Below are 26,869 nucleotides of genomic sequence, written 5' to 3'. Positions count from 1 at the left end.
ATACATCAGCATATTAATCGTAGCTACGCTTTCGATCCAAATAACGTTTACAGGAATGCAAATAAAATCCATTAGCCTATACACGTGGTAATTCAGATCCCACTATTAATGCCACCGCCTTTTAGATGAGCGAGCATTCCAATTGCTAGCTGCCTTAAGGAACACTTCAGCTAATGAACGTTTTCTGCCTTTGACACGTCTAATGGAGAATTCGAAACATTTTAGAATACGTTTGGCAGCTACGTCGCCGTTATTTCCTGGGGTGGTGCAGAATTATCCTACTAAATTTACTCGCTAATAACAGTTTTTTGTTACTTCGATAAACATCCCGAATGACCTTCACATAAGCGGTGACATGAAGGTAGGCAATTCATGTTTTTGAGTCCAGAAAGCTCTATGCAACAGAAACTGCAGATCATTTTCCCATTTTCGTTGCAAAATTGCCGGCTTATTCATGTCTGGGGTAATAATAGAGGGTTGTCTGCTGGCGTAGTGAAAAGTGCTTGCTATTGCAAGGGAGGTCTGGTTTGTTTTCGGTTCTAATCTCGATGGAGGCGCAGAGAGACTATCAGTAAAGGAATTTTAAGAAATTCTCGCGCCCCCAATACGTTTTATTGCTACCTTTATTCTGTACCGGTGCTCTGTGGATGTCGATATGAAATTCTTGTAGAATTTCAAACTTGATATTGACTACTTTTTCCGGTTCTGTCAATAATTGAATTCACTTAAGTGTGGCACTGAATGATTTTTAACTGAATTTCGTTATGAATCTTCACGCATTGCTAAATTTGCACACTTTCATGCTAGGTCAGCAACGGTAATCCAGTATGACTGGTCTGAACGTTGACACAGACCGTTTCGCGGCCGAATGCGCATAATATTTTGCTAATTCGTAACGATCTGGAGTACTTGGTCTTACTAAAAAAGTTATGTTATCTCGATAAGCTGAAATTCAGTTTTATTTGTACAGTTCATACTAATTAGCGTTTCTTCTTTCATTTATATCTTATATTTAGGTGTTGTGGTTAACACATTAATCAGCACTAATATAGTCTTACAAATGATTGAAAACAGTCTGACAAATTTCGGATACTTTTCCAATTTCACGCCTGTGCACAGTATGTTGGTAGACTTCGTCGCCTTGTCTGTTATGCTCTGTACCAGACTTTAAAGCTGTGCGGATCAGCATAACGAAAAGGCGAGGGATATTGCTCATTTTGTCCACGACTGTACAATTCCCTCACGAACCTATGATGTTAGAGAAATAGTCAATACTATAGTGAAATATTCTGTGGAAGGAATTTTCATTTAATACAGTAGTAAGGCATTTATGTAAGAGAAAAGCCCTAAATTTTGGTGCATTTTTTTCACAGATACTTGGAGAGCGGTAAAAATCCAGGAAAGGAAGATATCAAAAGTCTGTTCCACATATGTTTGTAATAATGGTAATTATATTTTTGTACAGAAATGCATTAATTTCGTTCTAACAGATTTTCCAAAAGGGGACCACCTGTACTCACCTTGCTGAAAAAAATTTCAGTTGTTCATAATTTAAAACGTATAACGTTAATAAGCATTCACAACTGTGCGAAATTTTGTTACATAGTCTTAAAAACTATGGTCTTAATAAGATTTTTTTCAAATTATTCCAATTCCGCATGTGTCCGCCCGTTAAGGCAATTTACGGGATGGCTCCTTTCAAAAAGGCACTGACGATTTCCTTTTCCATCCTTGTCGTATCCGAGATTGTGTTCCGTCTCTAATGACCTCGCTGTCGACCGGACGTTAAACTGTAATCTTCCGTTTACTTCCTTCCTTGTAGAACCATTAGACAGTCCACATTCATATATCACCATAGCTGCCGACTTCATCCAAGGCGTGGTCAAGGGCACATCGGAACAAGGCATCTCCTTTCTGTCATTCTGTCACGTCTCCAGGTCGTCTCAGGTCATTGCGCCGATTCTGCACAACCTACTGGCAGATACACATCCCTTCACTACCATGACATACGCCAGCGTTGGAGGGCTACTTGACAGCCTAGTACCAATGACATACTACCCACATCGGTCGAGTGCTGCCAGTGATCTCTTTCAGGGGCACCGTTCCTCCCACTGTGTTCTGGCCATGTCGCGTCGCGCGCTTTCCCACATAATAAACCGTGTGCGAGTTGTGTTCAGTCACCAATGGAGCAGACAGACGAGGATGTTGCTTTGGCTCTAGTGACTCATTTAGTTTTGTTGAGGAAAAAACAAGAGCGGGAAAGAAAGAGACATAGTTACTGCGTTCACCCTCCGTTCAGAACTAGAGGAGAAGAGGGAGAATTCAACACGATACTTAACACGCTCGCTGATGACCCTGTGAAATTTGTAAAGTGTATTAGAATGAGTTTTATTAACTTCAAGAATGTATTTCTGTCTCAGCTTTCTGAGATCGAAGATACATGGCTTCTGTTTATCTGGCCAGCATGCCTTAATGCTGTAGATCTTGCAGGAGAGGAAGTACTGCGATCCACCGAGGATGGACGTGTGTCAACATCATCGTCTTCTTCTCTACTTACGTCATCTAGGGAACACTGAGCGTTGTTCAGAGTCTCACGTTTTTGCAGAAACGGAATTAAAAACTGCATTTCATCTTCTGTTCACCATTTCTTTATCTTCTTTGCAGCCTAGCCAGATGTCGCTGCGTCAAGCACGAGCTCGAGTAAAATGCGACCTCAGCAGCGTCCATTTGCTTTTGCATTCATCACCTGCAAGTAAGCAAAATTATAACTGAATGTGAAAAGTATTATCACTGTTACCTTCATCAAGTGCAACAAAAAGCAACACGATCAGGAAAACGAAACCGATACTTACTGGATTTGTCGTAAATCAGACAGGATAGGTACGTTCGAGAGAGATTCATAGTAGTTCGGGTACAGTCGGAAAGAGCCGAGCACCGAATGACTGCCAACAGGCGACTTAGGATGCGGTCACAGTGGCACCGATATCGGTGGATTCTGCCGACGACCGACATCGTCCGAAGACGGCCGATCTTTCCAAATCACTGCGCCACTACGTGCGCGGTCGCAATGTAGCCGATCTCATCGCCCGAACGTACAGATTTCGGACGACAGTCGGTGAAATTCAAAACGGTTTGTTTACTGTGAGAAACTAATAGGTTTAGTGAAAGGAGTAGTTTGTGGTATCCTGAAGCTAAAAAATTTCATAAGCTCGGAATATATGAACTGAAATCGCAGGTTTACTGGAAAGCACAAATAGGCAAAATCTTTATCGGAAATTTTTAGGTGTAGATTATAGCCTCGAAAAATAAATTGTTCAAGTGACAAGGATTGTGTATCGTTTGATTAAAGTTACTGTAGTCGATCTTTTTGGGTTGTGGTAGGCGGATATTAGCTGTCCTCAAAGTACTGTAACTGCTTACTGGCGTCTTTATGTTCCATGAAGTGGTTTGCAAATGTGGCGCACGTATATGTCTCCACTTTACAGTGCTTTAGGTTTCAGAGTATTTTATTCCACACTTTGTGTTTGCCTTTCATACGTTTGCTGAATGACAATCATTGATGATGATGCTTGGTTTGTCGGGCACTCGACTGCGCGGTTATCAGCGCCCGTACAAATTCCCAACCTTTGCTCAGTCCAATCTCGCCACTTTCCGGAATGATGATAAAATGATAAGGACAACACAAACACCCAGTCATCTCGAGCAAGTGAAAATTCCTGACCCCGCCAGGAATCGAACCCGGGACCCCGTGCACGGGAAGCGAGAACGCGACCGTGAGACCACGAGCTGCGGACGACAGTCATTGAAGGTTAACCTACATATTTCTGCACAACTTTAAATAAATTCAGCAAAGCAGATTTCTGGTGCTCCCGTCGAAGTGTGATTGGAGCTCTATTAAAAATTCCGATACTCAAACTGAAGATGCAATTCTGGCTCAAGTAAAACTAGAAGTGACACTTTGATATTTGACACCCTTCGATTACATCTTACTAATGATTAGACCTACACCCGTTCTGAAAAGTACAATTGCAAAGTTTTTGTGGGATGTGTTGGATGTTATTTACCAAGCCCTAAATACTAATTTATAAGCTACTATTTTCACTCTTGTGCCACAAATACTAAGGAATTCTCAGTTTATTCTATATCGAATTTTGGAACTATGCTACACACTGTAATATAGTCGATTTTCTTTATTAAAATCTTCATTGAATCTGAAATAATACTGCCTCCAGAAATCTTGTTACGTCCATTCTCGAATCCATTGTGCAAGTGTTCAAAGAGCAGTGAAGCTTGCAGTTCTAGAATCTGGTTACCTGACTATATCTCTGACATTATTGCATTAATATACACCATTTTTAGAATAAAGTGATGATGTTGATGATGGTGTTTGGTTTGTGAGGCGCTCAACTACGCGATCATCAGCGACCGTACGAATTCCCAGGTTTTACACAGCCCAATTTTTGTACACAGTCCAGTCCAGCCAGTCACGAATGATGAATATGATGATGATTAAGAAGATGATGCTGATGACAAAATGATTATAACAACACAAACACAGTTACCGGGCAGAGAAAATCCCAAACCCGAGACCCCGTAATCCAGAGGCATCAACGCTAGCCACTAGACCACGAGCTGCTGACGGAATAAAGTGATCTGCTGTGAAAACACAAATCTTGCTTACTCACACACAAATTTTAGCCACTCATCATATAACAGAAACATCTATTTTCACCACCTAAATTAACCATTATGTGCTCATAAACTCATTGGCAAAACCTTTATACACCAAAGTCGCCACTGTAGCATAATAAACCATACTCTTAATATCGTTTTTTGGAGAGATCCTTAGTGTGGTTTATCACTGAAACTACATATTTTCGTAATACATGGGTATTTCGTAAAACTTATCTGGTGATTCCAATAACTGAAGACAGAGTGTACAGTACTCGAAACTTTCTTTTCGAGACAGATAGACACTATGTCATAAAAAGTAGCTGGACACCTAGCTGAAAATGACTTACAAGTTCGTGGCGCCCTCCATCGGTAATGCTGGTATCCAATATTGTGTTGGCCCACCCTTAGCCTTGATGACAGCTGCCACTCTCGCAGGTATACGTTCAATCAGGTGCTGGAAGGTTTCTTGGGCAACGGCAGCCAATTCTTCACTGAGTGCCGCACTGAGGAGAGGTATCGATATCGGACGGTGAGGACAGGAAGGAAGACGGCGTTCCAAAACATCCCAAAGGTGTTCTATACGGTTCAGGTCAGGACTCTGTGGAGGCCACTCCATTACAAGGATGTTATTGTCGTGTAACCACGCCGCCACAGGCCGTGCATTATGAGCAGGTGCACCATCGCGTAGAAAGATGCAAACGCCATCCCCGAATTGCACTTCAACAGTGGGAAGCAAGAAGGTGCTTAAAACATCAATGTAGGCCTATGCTGTGATAGTACCACGCAAAACAACACGGTTGCAAGCCCCCTCCATGGAAAACACGACCACGCCATAACACGACCGCCTTTTACTGTTGGCACTAGACACGCTGGAGGATGACGCTCACCGGGCACTAGTCATACTCCCCACATACTCCCCAAATTGTGCACCTTGACTCGACATTCCACATAACGTTTTTCCACTGTTTAATCGTCTAGTGTTCACGCTCCTTACACCAAACGAGGCGTCGTTTGGCGTTTACTGGCATGAGTGTGGCTTATGAGCAGCCGCTCGCCATCAAATCCAAGTTTTCTCTCCTCCCGCCTAACTGTCATAGTACTTGCAGTGGATCCTGATGGAGTTTGGAATTCCTCTGTGATGGTCTGAATAGATGTCTGCCTATTACACATAACGACCCTCTTTAATTGTCGGCTGTCGCTGTCAGTCAACGGACGAGGTCGGCCTGTACGCTGTTGTTCAAAAAATGTTGAAATGTGTGTTAAATCGTATGGAACTTAACTTCTAAGGTCACCAGTCCCTAAGCCCACACACTAATTAACCTAAATTATCCTAAGGACAAACACACACACCCATGCCCGAGGGAGGACTCGAACCTCCGCCGGGAACAGGCGCACATTCCATGACTGCAGCGTTTAAGACCGCTCGGCAGTCCCGCGCGGCTACGCTGTTGTGCTGTACGTGTCCCTTCACGTTTCTACTTCACTATCACATCGGAAACAGTGGACATAGGGATGTTTAGGAGCGTGGAAATATCGCGCACAGATGTATGCCACAAGTGATCACCTGACCACGTTGGAAGTCCGTGAGTTCCGCGGAGCGCCCCATTCTGCACTCTTGTGATGTCTAATGACTACAGAGGTTGCTGGCAGTAGGTGGCAGCACAATACATCTAATATCAAAAATGTGTGTTTTGGGGGGTTTCCGTATACTCTTGATCACATAGTGTAGCTATTCGGCATCTCATTAATACACTACTGGCCATTAAATTGCTACACCAGAAAGACGACGTGCTACAGACTCGAAATTTAACCGACAGGAAGAAGATTCTGTGATATGCTGATTGGCTTTTCAGAGCATTCACACAAGGTTGGCGCCGGTGGCGACACCTACTACGTGCTGACATGAGGAAGGTTTCCAACCGATTTCTCATACACAAACAGCAATTGACGGGCGTTGCCTGGTGAAACGTTGTTATGATGCCTCGTGTAAGAAGGAGAAACGCGCACCTTCACGCTTCCGACTTTGATAATGGTCGGATTGTAGCCTATCGCGATTGTGGTTTATCGTATCGCGACATTGCTGCTCGCGTTGGTCGAGATCCAATGACTGTTAGCAGAATATGGAATCGGTGGGTTCAGGAGAGTAATACGGAACGGCGTGCTGGATCCTAACGGCCTCGTGTCGCTACCAGTCGAGATGACAGGTATCTTATACGCATAGCTGTATCGGATAATGGTCGGATTGTAGCCTATCGCGATTGTGGTTTATCGTATCGCGACATTGCTGCTCGCGTTGGTCGAGATCCAATGACTGTTAGCAGAATATGGAATCGGTGGGTTCAGGAGAGTAATACGGAACGGCGTGCTGGATCCTAACGGCCTCGTGTCGCTACCAGTCGAGATGACAGGTATCTTATACGCATAGCTGTATCGGATCGTGCGGCCACATCTCGTTCCCTGAGTCATCAGATGGGGACGTTTGCAAGACAACAACCATCTGCACGAACAGTTCGACGACGTTTGTAGCAGCATGGACTATCAGCTAGGAGACCATGGCTGCGGTTGCCCATGACGCTGCATCACAGACAGGAGCGCCTGCGATGGTATACTCAACGACGAACCTGCGTGCACGAATGGCAAAACGTCATTTTTTCGGATGAATCCAGGTCCTGTTTACAGCATCATGATGGCCGCATGCGTGTTTGGCGACATCGCGGTGAACGCACATGGGAAGCGTGTATTCGCCATCGTCATACTGGCGTATCATCTGGCGTGATGGTATGGGGTGCCATTGGTTACACGTCTCGGTCACCTCTTCTACATCTACATGACTACTCTGCAATTCACATTTAAGTGCTTGGCAGAAAGTTCATCGAACCACAATCATACTATCTCTCTACTATTCCACTCCCGAACAGCGAGCGGGAAAAACGAACACGTAAACCTTTCTGTTCGAGCTCTGATTTCTCTTATTTTATTTTGATGATCATTTCTACCTATGTAGGTTGGGCTCAACAAGATATTTTCGCATTCGGAAGAGAAAGTTGGTGACTGAAATTTCGTAAAAAGGTCTCGCCGCGACGAAAAACGTCTATGCTGTAATGACTTCCATCCCAACTCGTGTATCATATCTGCCACACTCTCTCCCCTATAACGTGATAATACAAAACGAGCTGCCCTTTTTTGCACCCTTTCGATGTCCTCCGTCAATCCCACCTGGTAAGGATCCCACACTGCGCAGCAATATTCTAACAGAGAACGAACGAGTGTAGTGTAAGCTGTCTCTTTAGTGGACTTGTTGCATCTTCTAAGTGTCCTGCCAATGAAACGCAACCTTTGGCTCGCCTACCCGACAATATTATCTATGTGGTCCTTCCAACTGAAGTTGTTCGTAATTTTAACACCCAGGTACTTAGTTGAATTGACAGCCTTGAGAACTGTACTATTTATCGAGTAATCGAATTCCACCGGATTTCTTTTGGAACTCATGTGGATCATCTCACACTTTTTGTTATTTAGCGTCAACTGCCACCTGACACACCATACAGCAATCTTTTCTAAATCGCTTTGCAACTGATACTGGTCTTCGGATGACCTTACTAGACGGTAAATTACAGCATCATCTGCGAACATTCTAAGAGAACTGCTGAGATTGTCACCCAGGTCATTTATATAGATCAGGAACAGTAGAGGTCCCAGGACGCTTCCCTGGGGAACACCTGATATCACTTCAGTTTTACTAGATGATTTGCCGTCTATTACTACGAACTGCGACCTTCCTGACAGGAAATCACGAATCCAGTCGCACAACTGAGACGATACCCCATAGCTCCGCAGCTTGATTAAAAGTCGCTTATGAGGAACGGTGTCAAAAGCTTTCCGGAAATCTAGAAATACGGAATCAACTTGAGATCCCCTGTCGATAGCGGCCATTACTTCGTGCGAATAAAGAGCTAGCTGGGTTGCACAAGAGCGATGTTTTCTGAAGCCATGCTGATTACGTGTCAATAGATCGTTCCCTTCGATGTGATTCATAATGTTTGAATAGAGTATATGCTCCAGAACCCTACTGCAAACCGACGTCAATGATATAGGTCTGTAGTTAAATGGATTACTCCTACTACCCTTCTTGAACACTGGTGCGACCTGCGCTATTTTCCAATCTGTAGGTACAGATCTATTGGTGAGCGAGCGGTTGTATATGAGTGCTAAGTAGGGAGCTATAGTATCAACGTAATCTGAAAGGAACCTAATCGGTATACAATCTGGACCTGAAGACTTGCCCATATCAAGCGATTTGAGTTGCTTCGAAACCCCTAAGGTATCTACTTCTAAGAAACTCATGCTAGCAGATGTTCGTGTTTCAAATTCTGGAATATTCCATTCGTCTTCCCTGGTGAAGGAATTTCAGAAAACTGCGTTCAATAACTCCGCTTTAGCGGCACAGTCGTCGATAACAGTACCATCGGCACTGCGCAGCGAAGGTATTGACTGCGTCTTGCCGCTTGTGTACTTTACATACGACCAGAATTTCTTCGGATTTTCTACCAAATTTCGAGACAATGTTTCGTTGTGGAACCTATTAAAGGCATCTCGCATCGAAGTACGTGCCAAATTTCGCGCGTCTGTAAATTTTAGCCCATCTTCGGGATTTCGCGTTCTTCTGAACTTCGCATGCTTTTTCCGTTGCCTCTGCAACAGCGTTCGGACCTTTTTTGTGTACCACGGGGGATCCGTTCCATCTCTTACCAGTTTATGAGGTATGAATATCTCAATTGCTGTTGCTACTATATCTTTGAATTTGAGCCACATCTCGTCTACATTCGCATAGTCAGTTCGGAAGGAATGGAAATTGTCTTTTAGAAAGGCTTCTAGTGGCACTTTATCCGCTTTTTTAAATAAAATTATTTTGCGTTTGTTTCTGATGGATTTGGAAGAAATGGTATTGAGCCTAGCTACAATGACCTTGCGATCACTAATCCCTGTATCAGTCATGATGCTCTCTATCAGCTCTGGATTGTTTGTGGCTAAGAGGTCAAGTGTGTTTTCGCAACCATTTACAATTCGCGTGGGTTCGTGGACTAACTGCTCGAAATAATTTTCGGAGAAAGCATTTAGGACAATCTCGGAAGACGTTTTCTGCCTACCAAGGGTTTTGAACAAGTATTTTTGCCAACATACCGAGGGTAGGTTGAAGTCCCCACCAAATATAACCGTATGGGTGGGGTATTTATTTGTTACGAGACTCAAACTTTCTCTGAACTGTTCCGCAACTGTATCATCGGAGTCTGGGGGTCGGTAGAAGGAGCCAATTATTAACTTAATTCGGCTGTTAAGTATAACCACCACCCATACCAGTTCGCACGGAGTACCTACTTCGACTTCACTACAAGATAAACCACTACTGACAGACACAAACACTCCACCACCAATTCTGCCTAATCTGTGTTTCCTGAACACCGTCTGAGACTTCGTAAAAATTTCTGCAGAACTTATTTCAGGCTTTAGCCAGCTTTCTGTACCTATAACGATATCAGCTTCTGTGCTTTCTATTAGCGCTTGAAGCTCAGGGACTTTTCCAGCGCAACTACAACAATTTACAACTATAATTCCGACTGTTCCTTGATCCAAGCACGTCCTGTAATTGCCAAGCACCCTTTGACATTGCAGCCCATCCCGCATTTTCCCGAGGCCTTCTAACCTAAAAAACCGCCCAGTCCACGCCACACAGCCTCCGCTACCCGTGTAGCCGCCAGCTGAGTGTAGTGAACTCCTGACCTATTCAGCGGAACCCGAAACCCCACCACCCTATGGCGCAAGTCAAGGAATCTGCAGCCAATACGGTCGCAAAACCGTCTGAGCCTCTGATTCAGACCCTCCACCCGGCTCTGCACCAAAGGTCCGCAGTCAGTTCTGTCAACGATGCTGCAGATGGTGAGCTCTGCCTTCATCTCGTAAGCAAGACCGGCAGCCTTCACCAAATCAGATAGCCGCTGGAATCCAGAGAGAATTTCCTCAGATCCAAAGCGACACACGCCATTAGTGCCGACATGTGCCACCACCTGCAGCTGGCTGCACCCTGTGCCCTTCATGGCATCCGGAAGGACCCTTTCCACATCAGGAATGACTCCTCCCGGAATGCACACGGAGTGCACACTGGATTTCTTCCCCTCCTTAGCCGCCGTATCCCTAAGGGGCCCCATTACGCGCCTAACATTGGAGCTCCCAACTACCAGTACGCCCACCCTCTGCGATTGCCCGGACCTTGAAGGCTGAGAATGATCCTCTGAAACAGGGCAGGCAGCTGCATCTGGCTCAGCCAGAGACAGTGCCTGAAACCGGTTTGTCAGACGCACCGGGGAGGCTTTCTGATCAGCCTCCGGGGACGCCTTTCGCTGCCTGCCACGCCTTGGAACGACCTCCCAATCAACCACAGGCGAGGGCTCAGCCCCACTGCGGGCAGCAACCGGGGCAACCACAGCGGCAGACCGATCTGGGGACAGACGGGACGAGGTTGACATCCCCGTGATACCCAAGTCCGGCTCCCCACAGTGGTGCCCATTGGCAACAGCCTCAAGCTGCGCGACCGAAGTCAGCGTCGATTGCAGCTGTGAGCGAAGGGATGCCAAGTCAGCCCTCATCCGAACACAGCACTCGCAGTCCCTGTCCATTCTAATCGATGTTGAACAACAGTTACCGAAACACGAGTCCGTGCCTAGATAACGCAAGCGAAACACGCAAAGAATGTATCAACTAACCTGTACAAATGACTAACGACTGCGCTACAATATGCTAAATTTACGATTACAGTAACTAAAACTCGAAATTGCACCTCCTATACGAAACTCACACGCAATTTAAATAAGAATCTACGAAGTAAACACTAAAGCGCGATGCTACAACTGTCAAATACTATAATACGCCCGAAATATATGAATTAAACAATGCAAGTACCCAAAAACACGCAAAGAAATTAATTAAACTATCTAACAAACAAGTAGGCTAGGGTTATATGACTTGCTGCTGCAGCTGCTTATCCAACGGCGGCAGGGAGCACACTGACTGACCAACCGACACTGGCCCTTCAAAACAAAAACAGAAGACAGACGACTACGCGAATTTACACTATTCAGGTACTAAGGCGCGATGCTACAACCCTCAAATACTATAATACGCCCGAAATATATGAATTAAACAATGCAAGTACCCAAAAACACGCAAAGAAATTAATTAAACTATCTAACAAACAAGTAAGCTAGGGTTGTACGACTTGCTGCTGCAGCTGCTTATCCAACGGCGGCAGGGAGCACACTTGTTCACATTGACGACACTTTGAACAGTAGATGTTCCGTTTCAGATGTGTTACGACCCGTGGCTCTACCCCTCATTCGATCCCTGCGAAACCCTACATTTCAACAGTATAATGCACGACCGCATGTTGCAGAGCCTGTACAGGCCTTTCTGGATACAGAAAGTGTTCGACTGCCTACCTGGCCAGCACGTTCTCCAGGTCTCTCACCAACTGAAAACGTCTGGTCAATGGTGGCCGAGCAACTGGCTCGTCACAATACGCCACTCACTACTCTTGATGAACTGTGGTATCGTGTTGAAGCCGCATGGGCAGCTGTACCTGTACACGCCATCCAAGCTCTGTTTGACTCAATGCCCAGGCGTATCAAGGCCGTTATTACGGCCAGGGGTGTTTGTTCTGGGTACTGATTTCTCAGGATCTATGCACCCAAATTGCGTGAAAATGTAATAACAAGTCAGTTCTAGTATAATATATTTGTCCAATGAACACCCGTTTATCATCTGCATTTCTTCTTGGTGTAGCAATTTTAATGGCCAGTAGTGTAGCAAACACCACATTGCAGCACTCGTCTCCAAGCATAGAGTTGTCGTGGTAACCATGCCACTCATGGATGTTGAAATCTAGCCTACTTCATACATAGACTAGAATCTAACCCAACATACCCTGCTCGACCTTGCCAAAAACTCACGAATGAGGCCGGACGTTCCGTGTTCTAGCTGTCGTCCGATGTTATCGGCGACCTCTGGCAACGGGGTTTGACGGCCGTTTTCGGTGCCTTTGTGAAGGCAGCCTTGATGTATTTTCCACGGACGTACCGTGTTCCCGCTGCGCACCTGTCATCTGTCGTCGAATCGCTCTCCCAACGGATAGCCTACAGCACGGCAGGCGCAAGGCATGGACACAGCAGCGACACAACAGGCTATGTGAATACAAGATGCTTGACGCCTGTTGTTGTTGTTGTGGTCTTCAGTCCAGAAATTGGTTTGATGCAGCTCTCTTTGCTACGCTATCCTGTGCAAGCTTCTTCATTTCCAGGCAACTTCTGCACCCTACATCCTTCTGAATGTGCTTAGTGTATTCATGTCTTGGTCTCCCTCGACGATTTTTACCCTCCACGCTGCTCTCCAATACTAAATTGGTGATTCCTTGATGTCTCATAAAATGTCCTACCAGCCGACCCCTTCTTGTAGACAAGTTATTCCACAAACTCCTCTTCTCCCCAATTCTATTCAGTACCTCCTCATTAGTTCAAATATGTACGAATGTGTGTGAAATCTTATGGGACTTAACAGCTAAGGTCATCAGTCCCTAAGCTTACACACTACTTAACATTATCCTAAGAACAAACACACACACACCCATGCCAGATGGAGGACTCGAACCTCCGCCGGGACAAGCCGTACATTCTATGACTGTAGCGCCTGAGACCGCTCGGCTAATCCCGCGCTGCTTCTCATTAAATACATGAACTACCCATCTAATCTTCAACATTCTTCTGTAGCACCTCATTTCGAATGCTTCTATTCTCTTCTTGTCTAGACTATTTATCCTCCACGTTTCACATCCATACTTGGCTACACTCCATACAAATACTTTGAGAAAAGACTTCCAGTCATTTAAATCAATTGTCCCGGCGAAGGTTCGAGTCCTCCCTCGGGCATGAGTGTGTGTGTTTGTCCTTAGGATAATTTAGTTTAAATAGTGTGTAAGCTAAGGGACTGATGACCTTAGCATTTAAGTCCAATAAGATTTCACACACATCTGCCTTTTTTTAAAATCTATACTGGAAGTTAACCAATTCCTGTTCTTCAGAAACTCTTTTTTTGCCATTGCCAGTCTACATTTTCTATCTTTCATACTTTTACAATCATCAGTTATTTTCCTCCCCAAATGGCAAAACTCATCTACTACTTTAAGTTAGCAAAACTCATCTACTACTTTAAGTGTCTCATTTCCTAACCTAAGTCCCTCAGCAACACCTGATATAGTTAGTCTACATTCCATTATCCTCGTTTGTCTTTTGTTGATGTTCATCTTATAACCTCCTTTCAAGAAACAGCCCATTCCGTGCAACTGCTCTTCCAGGTCCTTTGCTGTGTCTGACAGAATTACAATGTCATCGGCGAATCTAAAAGTCTTTATTTCTTCTCCATGGATTTTAATTCCTACTCCAAATTTTTCTTTTGTTTCCTTTATTGCTTGCTCAATGCATAGATTGAATAACATCGGGGATAGGCTACAGCCCTTTCTCACTCCCTTCCCAACCACTTCTTCCATTTCATACCCCTCGACTCTTATAACTGCCATCTGGTATCTGTACAAATTGTAAATAGCCTTTCGCTCCCTATAGTTGACCCCTCCTTCCACCTTTCTGCTTTCCCATCTTTGCTTAGCACTGGTTTTCCATAGAGCTCTTGACATTCATACAAGTGGTTCTCTTTTCTCCAAAGGTCTCTTCAATTTTCCTGTAGGCAGTATCTGTCTTACCCCTAGTGATATATGCCTCTACATTCTCACATTTGTCCTCTAGCCATCCCAGCTTAGCTATTATGGACTTCCTGTCGATCTCATTTTTGAGACGTTTGTATTCCTTTTTGCCTGTTTCGTTTACTGACTTTTTATACTTTTTCCTTTCATTAATTAAATTCAATATCTCTTCTGTTACCCAAGGATTTCTACTAGCCCTCGTCATTTTACCTACTTAATCCTCCGCTACCTTCACTATTTCATCTCTCAAATGTACCCATTCTTCTTCTACTGTATTTCTTTCCCGTGTTCTTGTCAATCGTTCCCTAATCCTTTCTCTGAAACACTCTACAACCTCCGGTTCTTTCAGTTTATCAACGTTTCATCTCCTTAAATTCCCACCTTTTTGCAGCTTCTTCAGTTTTAATCTACAGGTCATAACCAATAGATTGTGGTCAGAGTCCACATCTGCCCCTGCTAATGTCTTACAATTTAAAACCTGGCTCCTAAAACACAGTTCAAATGGTTCAAATGGCTCTAAGCACTATGGGAGTTAACATCTGAGGTCATCAGTCTCCTAGACTTAGAATTACTTAAACCTAACTAACCTAAGAACATCACATACATGCATGCCCGAGGTAGGATTCGAACATGCAAACGTAGCAGCAGCGCGGTTCCGGACCTAGAACCGCTCGGTCACGGCGGCCGGCTAAATGTCTGTCTTACCATTATATAATATATCTGAAACCTTTCAGTGTCTCCAGGCCTCTTCCGCGTATGCAACCTTCTTTCACGATTCTTAAATTAAGTGTTAGCTACGATTACGTTATGCTCTGTGCAAAATTCTACCAGGCGGCTTCCTCTTTCAATCCTTACTCCCATTCCATATTCACCTACAACTTTTCCTTCTCTTCCTTTCCCTACAATCGAATTCCAGTCCCACATGACTATTAAATTTCCGTCTCCCTTCACTATCTGAATAATTCCTTTTATCTCATCATCTCTTCGTTGTCTGCGGAACTAGTTGGCATGTAAACTTGTACTACCGTGGTAGGCGTGGCCTTCTTGTCTATCTTCGCTACGATAAGGCGTTCGCTATGCTGTTCGTAGTAGCTTACCCGCGTTCCTATTTTTTTATTCATTATTAAACCTACTCCTTCATTCCCCTATTTGATTTTGTATTATTCACCTGACCAGAAGTTCTGTTCCTCCTGCCACCGAAATTCGCTAATTCCCACTATATCTAGCTTTAACCGATCCATTTCCCATTTTCTAACCTGCCTCCCCGATTAAGGGACCTGGCATTCCACGCTCCGACCCGTAGAAGCCAGTTTTCTTTCTCTTGATAACAAAGTCTTCCTGAGTAGTCCCAGCCCGGAGATCCGAGTGGGGGACTATTTTACCTCCGGAATATTTTACCCAAGAGGCCGCCATCATCATTTAACCATACCGTAAAGCTGCATGCCCTCGGGAAAAAATTACGGCCGTAGTTTCCCCTTGCTTTCAGCCGTTCGGAGTACCAGCACAGCAAGGACGTTTTGGTTAATGTTACAAGGCCAGATCAGTCAATCATCCAGACTCTTGCCCTTGCAGCTATTGAAAAAGCTGCTGCCCCTCTTCAGGAACCACACGTTTTTCTGGTCTCTCAACAGGTACCCTTCCCTTTTGGTTACACCTACGGTACGGCTATCCGTATCGCTCAGGCACGCAAGCGACGGCAAGGTCCATGGTTCATGGAGGGGACTTAACGCCTATGCAAGGTGAACAGGACGAATTCAGGAGCGATCCCATGCTTCGTGACACAGTCGGAGAACAGTCGAAGCACAGTACACTGTGAGGGAACCGGCCCTTACAGGGGTAACTAATATTTTGTCTGTTGAGCATATTTCCTTGCGAGGATTCTATCCTGATACTTCAGAGTCGAGAGCTACTGCAAAGGCGTGCGTTTGCGACCTGGTCTACCGAGTCCGGTCACAGCTCAACACGCGTTAATAATTACGCGACGTACATCGAGATACCGGCTGCGAACGTTAATTGCGGATTATGCGGCGGCGGCGTCTGTGTTCGCGAGCAGGAAGAAGCAGCGGTGTGCGGGAGTGGGGACTGGGGCAACGTAGCGCTGTTTGCGCGGTTCGGCGCCAGTCGAACACCAGACATGGCAGCGCGCCGACTGCCGCTGCCTCTGCTGCTGCTCGCGGCTTGTGCAACCGCCGAGCTGCGTCTCGTCACCGTCGTAAGTCCGCGCCTCTGCTGCCACAGCCTAACTCCGCTACTAAAAATTAATGGTTCTACAACTGACAAGGGGACCCTCCATACTGTAAATCACGGATTTTGATGCGCTTCAAACATATTGTAGAGGCACTTACCCTAAGTGCCTGGCTATCCGGTTTTTTAGCGACGGGCCTTGGTGTTTGAGAAAATCGATTTTGAAGTTCATTGCGCGATTTGTATATCCGTAACATTGCATCTATTTCGAGCAAGTCAGCGTAGCGTAGCGGTAAATGTTCACGGCTACCGCGCTGGAGGTACTGTGTTCGAATCCTGCTCCCATATGTTTGTTTTATGTATACAAGAACCGTCAAAATTTGGACCTAACGTTCAAAAACTAGTAGACGAATTAACTGGGAAATACAGAAATGTAGTCGTGTTCTGCACGAAATCCGGGAAGTTTACGAAACTAGCGTGCGAAGAATTTTTGCGTTCTGTAATTCTTCCGTACGGGGGAAAGAAAATTTTTTTGTACATTATCGACTCATGGGGAGGGCAAACCGATTCAACTTCATACGATCATCTATTCACTGATGAAAGGAAAGCGAGCACTTGCACCCTACAATTGGTCCCACCAAAGTGCACCCTTATTGCCAACCCTGCGATGTTTATTTTTCCCTACTTGGTGAAAGACAATAGAGAGATCGCTTCTAGGGAAGATTCGATAAAATTACATTCGCTAAACCTACATCAATTCAGCGCACCTAACTTTGAAAGCATGATTAGATACGCATGTGTGTGAAATCTTATGGGACTTAACTGCCAAGGTCATCAGTCCCTAAGCTTACAGGCTACTTGACCTAAATTGTCCTAAGGACAAAAACACACAACCATGCCCGAGGGAGGGCTCGTACCTCCGCCGGGACCAGCCGCACAGTCCGTGACTGTAGCGCCTTAGATACGCATGGTTCGCATCGAAATTAGAGGATGAAAAAGAAATCTTTTTGAATGCAAAAGAATTGTGTTTCGCGGTATCGCTCATGAAGAAACCGTGCGCCTGCAAGACGGTTGCTTTCATAAAATGCGCGTGGTGCTGCGAAACTGTGTTTCGGTTGTTTCTATGATAAGTATCACTCACAATATTGTTCTGGCACATCAAGCAATTTGCACGATGAAAAATAAGATTTTGTAATATTGTATGACAGAAAAAAATAATAACTGAATATATCTTTATAATTTCGCACACCTTACACTGTTTGTTGATATTCTTTGAAGTAAAATTGAAAAATTCGGTCGATTTTGAAAAAAACAACAACAAAAGTACAAGAGCGGGATTCGAACACGGTTCCTCCACCGTGGTAGCTGTGAACCTTTAGCGCTGCGCTACGCTGACTTGCTCGGAATATATGTAATGTTACGGGCATACAAAGCCCACAATGAACTTCAAAATCGATTTTCTCAAAAACCAAGGCCAGTCGCTAAAAAACCGAATAACTAGGTACTCAGGGTAAGTGCCTCCACAACATATTTGAAGCGCATCAAAATCCGTGATTTACAGTATGGAGGGTCCCCTTGTGAGACTCTTTCCGACGTTTCCCTCCCTGTGCCTGTCTTTTCCGACCTCTTCATCTTTCGTGTTGTCCATTTTGTTCTTAGGCCTCTTTTCCGCAGTCGCAGGTACACAAGGATTATAGGTTGTAAACCGTTTTTCACAGTTATAATAAAAGTCTTGTATAGACCATCAGCGTTTAATTTTATTTGAAAACATCTTAGGTAGTCACTGTAACAATGTGGTTTTGCTTACAAATCTGTTGGCCAAGATACTCGTGTATTAAATTTAATTTGCATGAAAAATCACATTGTTGCAGTGACCACTGAAGACTCTTTGAAATAGAGCGAAACACATATGGTCTAAATGACTTTCATTACAGTCGTAGAAGACTATACGACGCGTTGTCGAAACGTTACGGGAATTTTACATTTCACGGGATTTATACATCTGAGTTTCAAACATTTTTATCTTCCAGAATGAGATTTTCACTCTGCAGCTGAGTGAGCGCTGATATGAAACTGGCAGAAGTAAAGCTGTGAATACCGGGCGTGAGTCGTGCCTCGGTAGCTCAGTTGGTCGCCGACACGATAGCTCAGCGTGTTCGGTCAGAGGGTACTGTGCCCTCTGTAATAAATAAACTGAGGTAACAGATCAACAACGAACTTCAATGGATGTCTTACGACGTCCGCCCGGAGCAGATTAAACGAACTAAAGCGAACAAAATGAAAATAAAAAATAAAATAAAAAGTTGGTAGAGGCAAAGGTCCCGTGTTCGAGTCTCGGTCGGGCACACAGTTTTAATCTGCCAGGAAGTTTCATATTTTTATCTTGTTGGTACATATGTTCCTGGTGTATGTTTGCGTTTTAAGCCGTTTTGAATATTTAGTTAATTGCTGACAGTCGAAAAGGTTATACGTGTTTCTAGCGATCGGCGAATTTTTATTGTCGAAAAAGATGGCTCGCAGAATTTGCAGTTAAATTTTGTTTGAAAAATGGAATGAAGTGCAGCACCACATTAGAAATACTTACTGTGACTTTTGGCGAATCTACTGTGAGTAAGACAAGAGTTTACGAGTGGCATAAACTTTTCAAAGAGGATCGAGAAGGCGTTGAAGATGACGATCGCCCTGGACGCCCTAGCACTTCAATTGCTGACGACAGTGAGGAAGAAGTAAAGAAAATGGTTCTGGAACCGCCGAATTACCATCGGAATGGTTGCTCATAATGTTGGCATGTCTTCTGGCCCATGCAAAGCAATTTTAGCATGTTTTGGGCATGGAACATGAAGCAGCAAAGTTTGTTCCGAAATTGTTGACTATCGACCAAAAACGATGTCGCTCAGGATCCGCTGAATGAAATCGACAACGACTGAGAACTTCTAAAGAACACGGGACGAAACATGGGTATCCGTGTATGACGTCGAAACCAAGGCCCAAACGTCCCAATGGAAACTGCCTGAAGAGCCAAGACCGCAAAAAAATTCGATAAGGTCGATCACATGAGAAGGTTCTTTACATGTTTTATCCCATTATAATCGGGTAGTTCATCGTGAGATCTTGTGGTCGTATGGTCAATAAGGAATACCACCTGAAAGTTACGCTGCGTTTACTTCAAGCAATCCGAAGAAAACGACCAGAATTGTGGCAAAACCAATGGTGAAAATTGCATCACCATAATGCTCCCACTAACACCTCAATGCTTGTTCGTTATTTTTTGGCAAAAAACAAAACCGTTATGTTGCTTTAGCTGGACATTGCCCCTTGTGACTTCTTTTTATTCCCGAGACTGAACAGAACCACGAAAGGACGTCGTTTTGCCACCACTGATGAGGTGAAAACAGAATTGCTTAAGGAGCTGAACACCGGAAAGAAAAGTGAGTTCCAGAAGTGCTTCTATAATTGGAAAAAGCGCTGAAACCAGTGTATTATATCTGATGGGGATTGCTTTGAAGGGCATAAAGTCGACGTTGATGAATAACTAAAGATTCTTTAAGAAAAAACATTTCCCTTATTTTTTGATCACATATCTTATTCAGAGTGTTCCATGAGGAATGGTCACTATTAGGGTATATGACAGGAGCTATCACTCGAAGCAAAAAATTCTAGTAAACATGGGCGCTAAAGTGCATACCTAAAGAGCTATGGGCATTTCTTCATCTTCGATACTGCAAAACAAATCTTTTATACTGCAAGCTTTCAATATTTTCAGAGGTGGTAGTAGGGACCGAAACACGAAAAAAAGTCGGTAAACATGGGCTCTATAATGCATACCTTAAGAGCTGTGAGCACTTTTTCTCTTCGCTGCTGTGGAAAAACACATCTTTCTTTTACTCAACAAGTGCTCATAGCTCTTAATGTATGCATTTTCGACCCCATGTTCACCAGGTTTTCTTTTTGGGTCCATACTACCTTCTCCCAAAAAACAAGGAGTCTGCAGTAGAAGAGATTTGTTTCACAGTATCGAAGATGTTCTTCAGGCATGCATTTTAAAGGCCATGGTTACTAGAAATTTCTGCTTCGAGTGAGCGTTCCTGTCATATCTCTGAGCAACTTGTCGGAAAGAAAGATGGGGCCAAACCAGTTGCAGGCGTGTTTATGTTAATGAGTAGTCGTAAACCTGATTCCAGTACTAAACATAGCCGTGAGACGTCTTTCGGACATAATGACCAGTTCTGAACTGTAAGGTTTTAAGCGCAAATTTTGCTCCACCTTTTAGCGAAAATCTATTTACGAAAACAAGGTGCACAAAAGCTAAGCCAAAATAGTGTGGCTTTGCAACGCCACGTCTGTTTTAACATACTTACTTATTACTAAATTATACACATTTCCATTTCGTTAGAATAAACGTGTAAGAGTTGAAGGATATGAAAGGGAGGCTGTAGTTGAGAATGAAGTGAGACAGAATTGTACCCTATCCCCAACGTTATTCAATCTATACACTGAGCTAGCCGTAAGGAAAACGAAAGAGAAATTTGGAAAAGGGATTAAAAGTTCAGTGAGGAGAAATAAAAACTTTTAGGTTTGCCAATGACTTTGTAATTCTGTCAGAAACGGATGTGATTCTGAGTTAAGTAACATATTAAGCTGTCTGTGTTACCAGTAATTTATCAGTGGAATATTTCCTGAACGGTTGAAATATGCTGAAGTTAAGCCACTGTTTAAGAAGGGAGGTAAAGAAATAGCTTCAAATTTCCGTCCAATTTCACTTTTGCCAGCGTTCTCAAAAATTTCAGAAAAAGCATTGCACAATCGGCTGTACAACCATCTTTTCACAAATACCATACTGTCAAAGTCGCACTTCGAGTTTCTAAAGGGTTCTGATATTGAGAAGACTATCTACACTTACAGTGAAAATGTACTTAATTCATGGTGTAACAGGAAATGCTGAAAACTGCTTCAAATCTTATGTCTTTGGCGGGAAACAAAGGTTTTGTTGGGAAAGAGGCATGTATTAAGCTATCAGGCATCATCTAACTGGGAACTAATTACATGTGGGGTTCCAGAAGGTTCCATCTTAGGGCCCTTACTTTTTCTTGTGTATATCAATGACCTTTAATCAGTAACATTACCAGATGCCAAATTTGTTTTGTTTGCCGATGATACAAACATTTCAATAAATAGCAAATCAAGTGTAGTCTTAGAAATATCGGCTAATAAAATATTTGTGGACATTAATCACTGGTTCCTAGCCAATTCTTTGTCACTAAACTTTGAAAAAACACACTACATGGAGTTCAGAACTTGTAAGGGTTGTCCCACGACTACATGCCTAATATCTGATGACAAGCAAATAGAGGAAGTGGACATTGTTAAATTCTTGGGATTACAGCTTGATAATAAATTCAACTGGAAGGAGCACACCACAGAACTGCTGAAGCGTCTAAACGATCTGACTTCTGCACCATTTCAGTGCCGTAATGTGTTCATTGTAAATAAGTATTGTAGTAGTTCTATTACATGTTTATTACCTTGTAAATAAAAAAAAAATCTTCTTTAATTTAAATTCAGTGCATTAAGGCGATATTAGTAAATGAGTGTTGTAAAATTATCCTTTCATATAGTGTACATTAAAAAAATGACGATCATTCCACTTGGGTCCTGTGGAAGGTACACTAGCTTATTTGTTTTAGCTGTAAATATTTGTCGTGTATTATTGTTTTTCTGACATGTTCTACATGCTAGAGGACCTCCTCACTACGGATCAATTGGAATGAAAGTAAATCTAATCCAATCTAATCAAAGGAAGTGAGAGAGAAGCTGAACGGAATGGCTCGTGTCTTGAAAAGAGGTTATAATCCGATCGTCATAAAAGTAAAACAAGGGTAATGGAATGTAGTTGAAGTAAAACAGACCTAGTTGCTGGAGTTATATTAGGAAAAGTTAAAGTTCTGCGTTTCGGCATATCATCCTTTGCCTATGGTGTCACTGGAATTCGGTATGTGATCAGCACATCGCTCTTGCTATCGTTGTCGGGTTATTAGATTAGGAAGACAGTAAAAGTACTTGATGAGTTTTAGTATTTGAGCAGCAAATAGCCGAAGTAGAGAGTATACAAAATGCAGACTGGCTATACCAAAGAAAGCATTTATGAATAAAATAAATGAACGTCGAATATAAATTTAAGTATTGGGAAGTCTTTTATGAACCTATTTGTTTGGCGTGCAGCCTTGTGCGGAAGTGAAAAGTGAACGATAGGCTTTTGAAATGTGGTGCTGTAGGCAAATGCTGAAGATTAGATGGGTAAATCGCGTAGCTAATCTACAGCTGCATATACACTCCGCAAGCCACGTTATGGTGTTTGGCGGAGGGTACTTTGTGTACCAGTGTCGCTTCCCCTTTTTGCTATTCCAGTCGCGTGTGATTAGCGGGAAGAACGATTGATGATAAGCTTCTTTGTGGTCAGGAATCTCTCTGATTTTATCTTCACGTTACTTCCGCGAGACATACGTAGGAGGAGGCAATATATTGGCTGACTCTTCTAAGAACGTACACTCTCCTAATTTTAACAGTAGACCATAACGTGATTCAAAACGCCTCTCGTGCATTGTCTGCCACTGGAGTTGAATGAACATTTCCGTGACGCTTTGCCGCTTACTAAATCAAAATGAAACGAAACGTGTGACGGATCGCCTACATCCACCGTCATGACCTATGGTAAAAGTTACGCAGTGGACCCCCCTTGCATATTTCAATAAGGCGCGGAGGCTGACCTTACGCTTCGCTACCGGCCATTTGTTTACCACAACCAGATTTTCTGCTTTCACACTCATTATCTTCGCCAACTCACAAATAAATTGTCACCTTCCAAACTAATCTATACCTCGGCCTGCGCTACAGATCAGTCTGTCACCACGACGACGATTTTAGGGAGGATTCAACGCTTAACTTCAGAAGTGTCGTATATTTAGTATGAGAGTGCGCCACCTAGTTTCCAGGTTTCTTGAATAACACGACTGCCGAGAGGCCAAAGAACTACTACATCTACATCTGCATAGGTACTCTGTGGGTTACACTTACGTTTCTGGCAGAGTATTCATCGAACCTCTTTCCTCATTATTTTCTCTATCGCTCTACTTTCCAACAGCGCGCGGGGAAAACTAACACTTCTTTCTGTGCAAGATCTGATTTCTCTTATTTATTACAATGATTATTTCTCCCTATAGGTAGGTGCGAAAAGAGTATTTTCGCATTCGGAGGAGAACGCTGAAAACCGAAATTCCGTGAAAAGATCTCGCCGCAACGAGAAACGCCTTTGTTTTGATGCGTGCCACTGCAACTCGCATATCATATCCGTGGCACTCTCTCCACTATTTTGCAATTATACAAAACGAGCTGCCCTTCTTTGAACGATTTCGGTGCCTAGTCTGGTAAGGATTCCACACTGCAGCAGAACTCAAGGAGAGGACGGAAAAGCCTAGTGTAGGCAGTCTCTTTAATAGACCTGTTGCACCTTCTAAGTGTTCTGCCAAAACAACGCAGTCTTTGGTTTGCCTTTCCTACAACATTATCTATCTGATAATTCCAATTTAGTAGGTAATAGTAATTCGTAGGTATTTACACTCCTGGAAATGGAAAAAAGAACACATTGACACCGGTGTGTCAGACCCACCATACTTGCTCCGGACACTGCGAGAGGGCTGTACAAGCAATGATCACACGCACGGCACAGCGGACACACCAGGAACCGCGGTGTTGGCCGTCGAATGGCGCTAGCTGCGCAGCATTTGTGCACCACCGCCGTCAGTGTCAGCCAGTTTGCCGTGGCATACGGAGCTCCATCGCAGTCTTTAACACTGGTAGCATGCCGCGACAGCGTGGACGTGAACCGTATGTGCAGTTGACGGACTTTGAGCGAGGGAGTATAGTGGGCATGCGGGAGGCCGGGTGGACGTACCGCCCAATTGCTCAACACGTGGGGCGTGAGGTCTCCACAGTACATTGATGTTGTCGCCAGTGGTTGGCGCAAGGTGCACGTGCCCGTCGACCTGGGACCGGACCGCAGCGACGCACGGATGCACGCTAACACCGTAGGATCCTACGCAGTGCCGTAGGGGACCGCACCGCCACTTCCCAGCAAATTAGGGACACTGTTGCTCCTGGGGTATCGGCGAGGACCATTCGCAACCGTCTCCATGAAGCTGGGCTACGGTCCCGCACACCGTTAGGCCGTCTTCCGCTCACGCCCCAACATCGTGCAGCCCGCCTCCAGTGGTGTCGCGACAGGCGTGAATGGAGGGACGAATGGAGACGTGTCGTCTTCAGAGATGAGAGTAACTTCTGCCTTGGTGCCAATGATGGTCGTATGCGTGTTTGGCGCCGTGCAGGTGAGCGCCACAATCAGGACTGCATACGACCGAGGCACACAGGTCCAACACCCGGCATCATGGTGTGGGGAGCGATCTCCTACACTGGCCGTACACCTCTGGTGATCGTCGAGGGGACACTGAATAGTGCACGGTACATCCAAACCGTCATCGAACCCATCGTTCTACCATTCCTAGACCGGCAAGGGAACTTGCTGTTCCAACAGGACAATGCACGTCCGCATGTATCCCGTGCCACCCAACGTGCTCTAGAACGCTGGTCCAACTGAGGCGCCAGGTGGAAATGGCATGGCAAGCCGTTCCACAGAACTACATCCAGCATCTCTACGATCGTCTCCATGGGAGAATAGCAGCCTGCATTGCTGCGAAAGGTGGATATACACTGTACTAGTGCCGACATTGTGCATGCTCTGTTGCCTGTGTCTATGTGCCTGTGGTTCTGTCAGTGTGATCATGTGATGTATCTGACCCCAGGAATGTGTCAATAAAGTTTCCCCTTCCTGGGACAATGAATTCACGGTGTTCTTATTTCAATTTTCAGGAGTGTAGTTGAACTGACAGCCTTAGATAGCACCATACAGATATCTTGTCCGAATCATTTTGAAATTGGGTTTGATCTTCCGATGGACTTGCTAGACGGGAAATGACATCATTATCTGCAAACAGTCTAAGATGGCTGCTCTGACTGCCTCCTAAATCGTTTATATAGATCAGAAACGGCAGAGGGCCTATAACACTTCATTGGGGGAAGCCAGATATCACTTCCGTTTCACTGGATGACTTTTCATCAATTACTACGAACTATGAGCTTTCTGCAGGAAATCACGAATTCAATCGCACAACTGATACGAAACTCCGTAGCATGCAACTTGACTATATTGAGGTACTAAATCAAATTGAGGACAAAATAAATTTATAGTACAAATTGACACAAAGAACGGATGGATTCATATGCACATTCTGAGGCATCGCGGGTTTAGCGGTATGGCATTGGAGGGAAGCACTGGGGGTGGGTAATAAAAATTTTGAAGTAGACCAAGGTATAAGAGGCATTCAAGTGGAACCCGGTCACTAGTGTAAAGTAACGGTAACGGTTTTATTTTATTCAAAAATGTAGCTATACACACTACACATATTCAAAAATAGTCTGCAAAACTGCTGGCACATTTACCCCATTGCAACAATAGCCAGTCGATTCCATCCTTGAAGAAGCTAATAGGCAGCTGCCGGAACCAGACCTAGACCCAGCCACACACTTCGTCGTCCGCTGCGTATCGATGTCCGCGAAAAGTTTGTTTTAGAGCTCCAAACACATAAAAGTCACATGGTGAAACGTCGGGAGTGTACGAAACTGCTGCGTGTCGTCTTTACCGCATTGGCCGTGTGCGGGAGGGCATTATCAAATGGTTCAAATGGCTCTAAGCACCATGGGACTTAACATTTGAGGTCATTAGTCCCCTAGACTTAGAACTACTTAAACCCAACTAACCTAAGGACATCACACACATCCATGCACGAGGCAGGATTCGAACCTGCGACCGTAGCAGCCGCGTGGTTACGAAAACGCCGGTCAATTGCTGTTTGTGTATGAGAAATCCGTCAAATCTGTCAAGCACACAAGCGTCACTATCTCCTGTGAGCTATGCCAACTAAGCTGATCATCGATTTGGACAGCTTCGAGAACGTTGCACTGGTTTGTCAATAAGTGATCTAAATCAGTTTACTTGAAGAAATGCATGGTACACTCTGCGCTGTCTTACAATATATTTATTCACAATCGGTTTTTGATCATCGTCAAAGGACTTGAACAAAAATGGAAACAAGCCGATACTAG

The 26,869-nt window shown here is 44.2% G+C and overlaps 1 protein-coding gene across 1 annotated transcript in view; it reads left to right on the top strand.

The window, feature by feature from the left end:
- Positions 1 to 16,559: 16,559 nt before the first annotated feature.
- Positions 16,560 to 26,869, top strand: part of LOC126299011 (venom acid phosphatase Acph-1-like) — a 222,443-nt gene continuing 212,133 nt past the window's right edge. Inside the window, exon 1 of the mRNA XM_049990644.1 lies at positions 16,560 to 16,685. Coding sequence (XP_049846601.1) covers positions 16,608 to 16,685 — 78 coding nt within the window. The 5' untranslated portion in view covers positions 16,560 to 16,607. The remainder of the gene's footprint in view (positions 16,686 to 26,869) is intronic.

The sequence above is a fragment of the Schistocerca gregaria genome, chromosome X (assembly GCF_023897955.1).
Source record: "Schistocerca gregaria isolate iqSchGreg1 chromosome X, iqSchGreg1.2, whole genome shotgun sequence".
NCBI lineage: Eukaryota > Metazoa > Arthropoda > Insecta > Orthoptera > Acrididae > Schistocerca > Schistocerca gregaria.
This window is presented reverse-complemented; position numbering and strand designations above follow the sequence as displayed.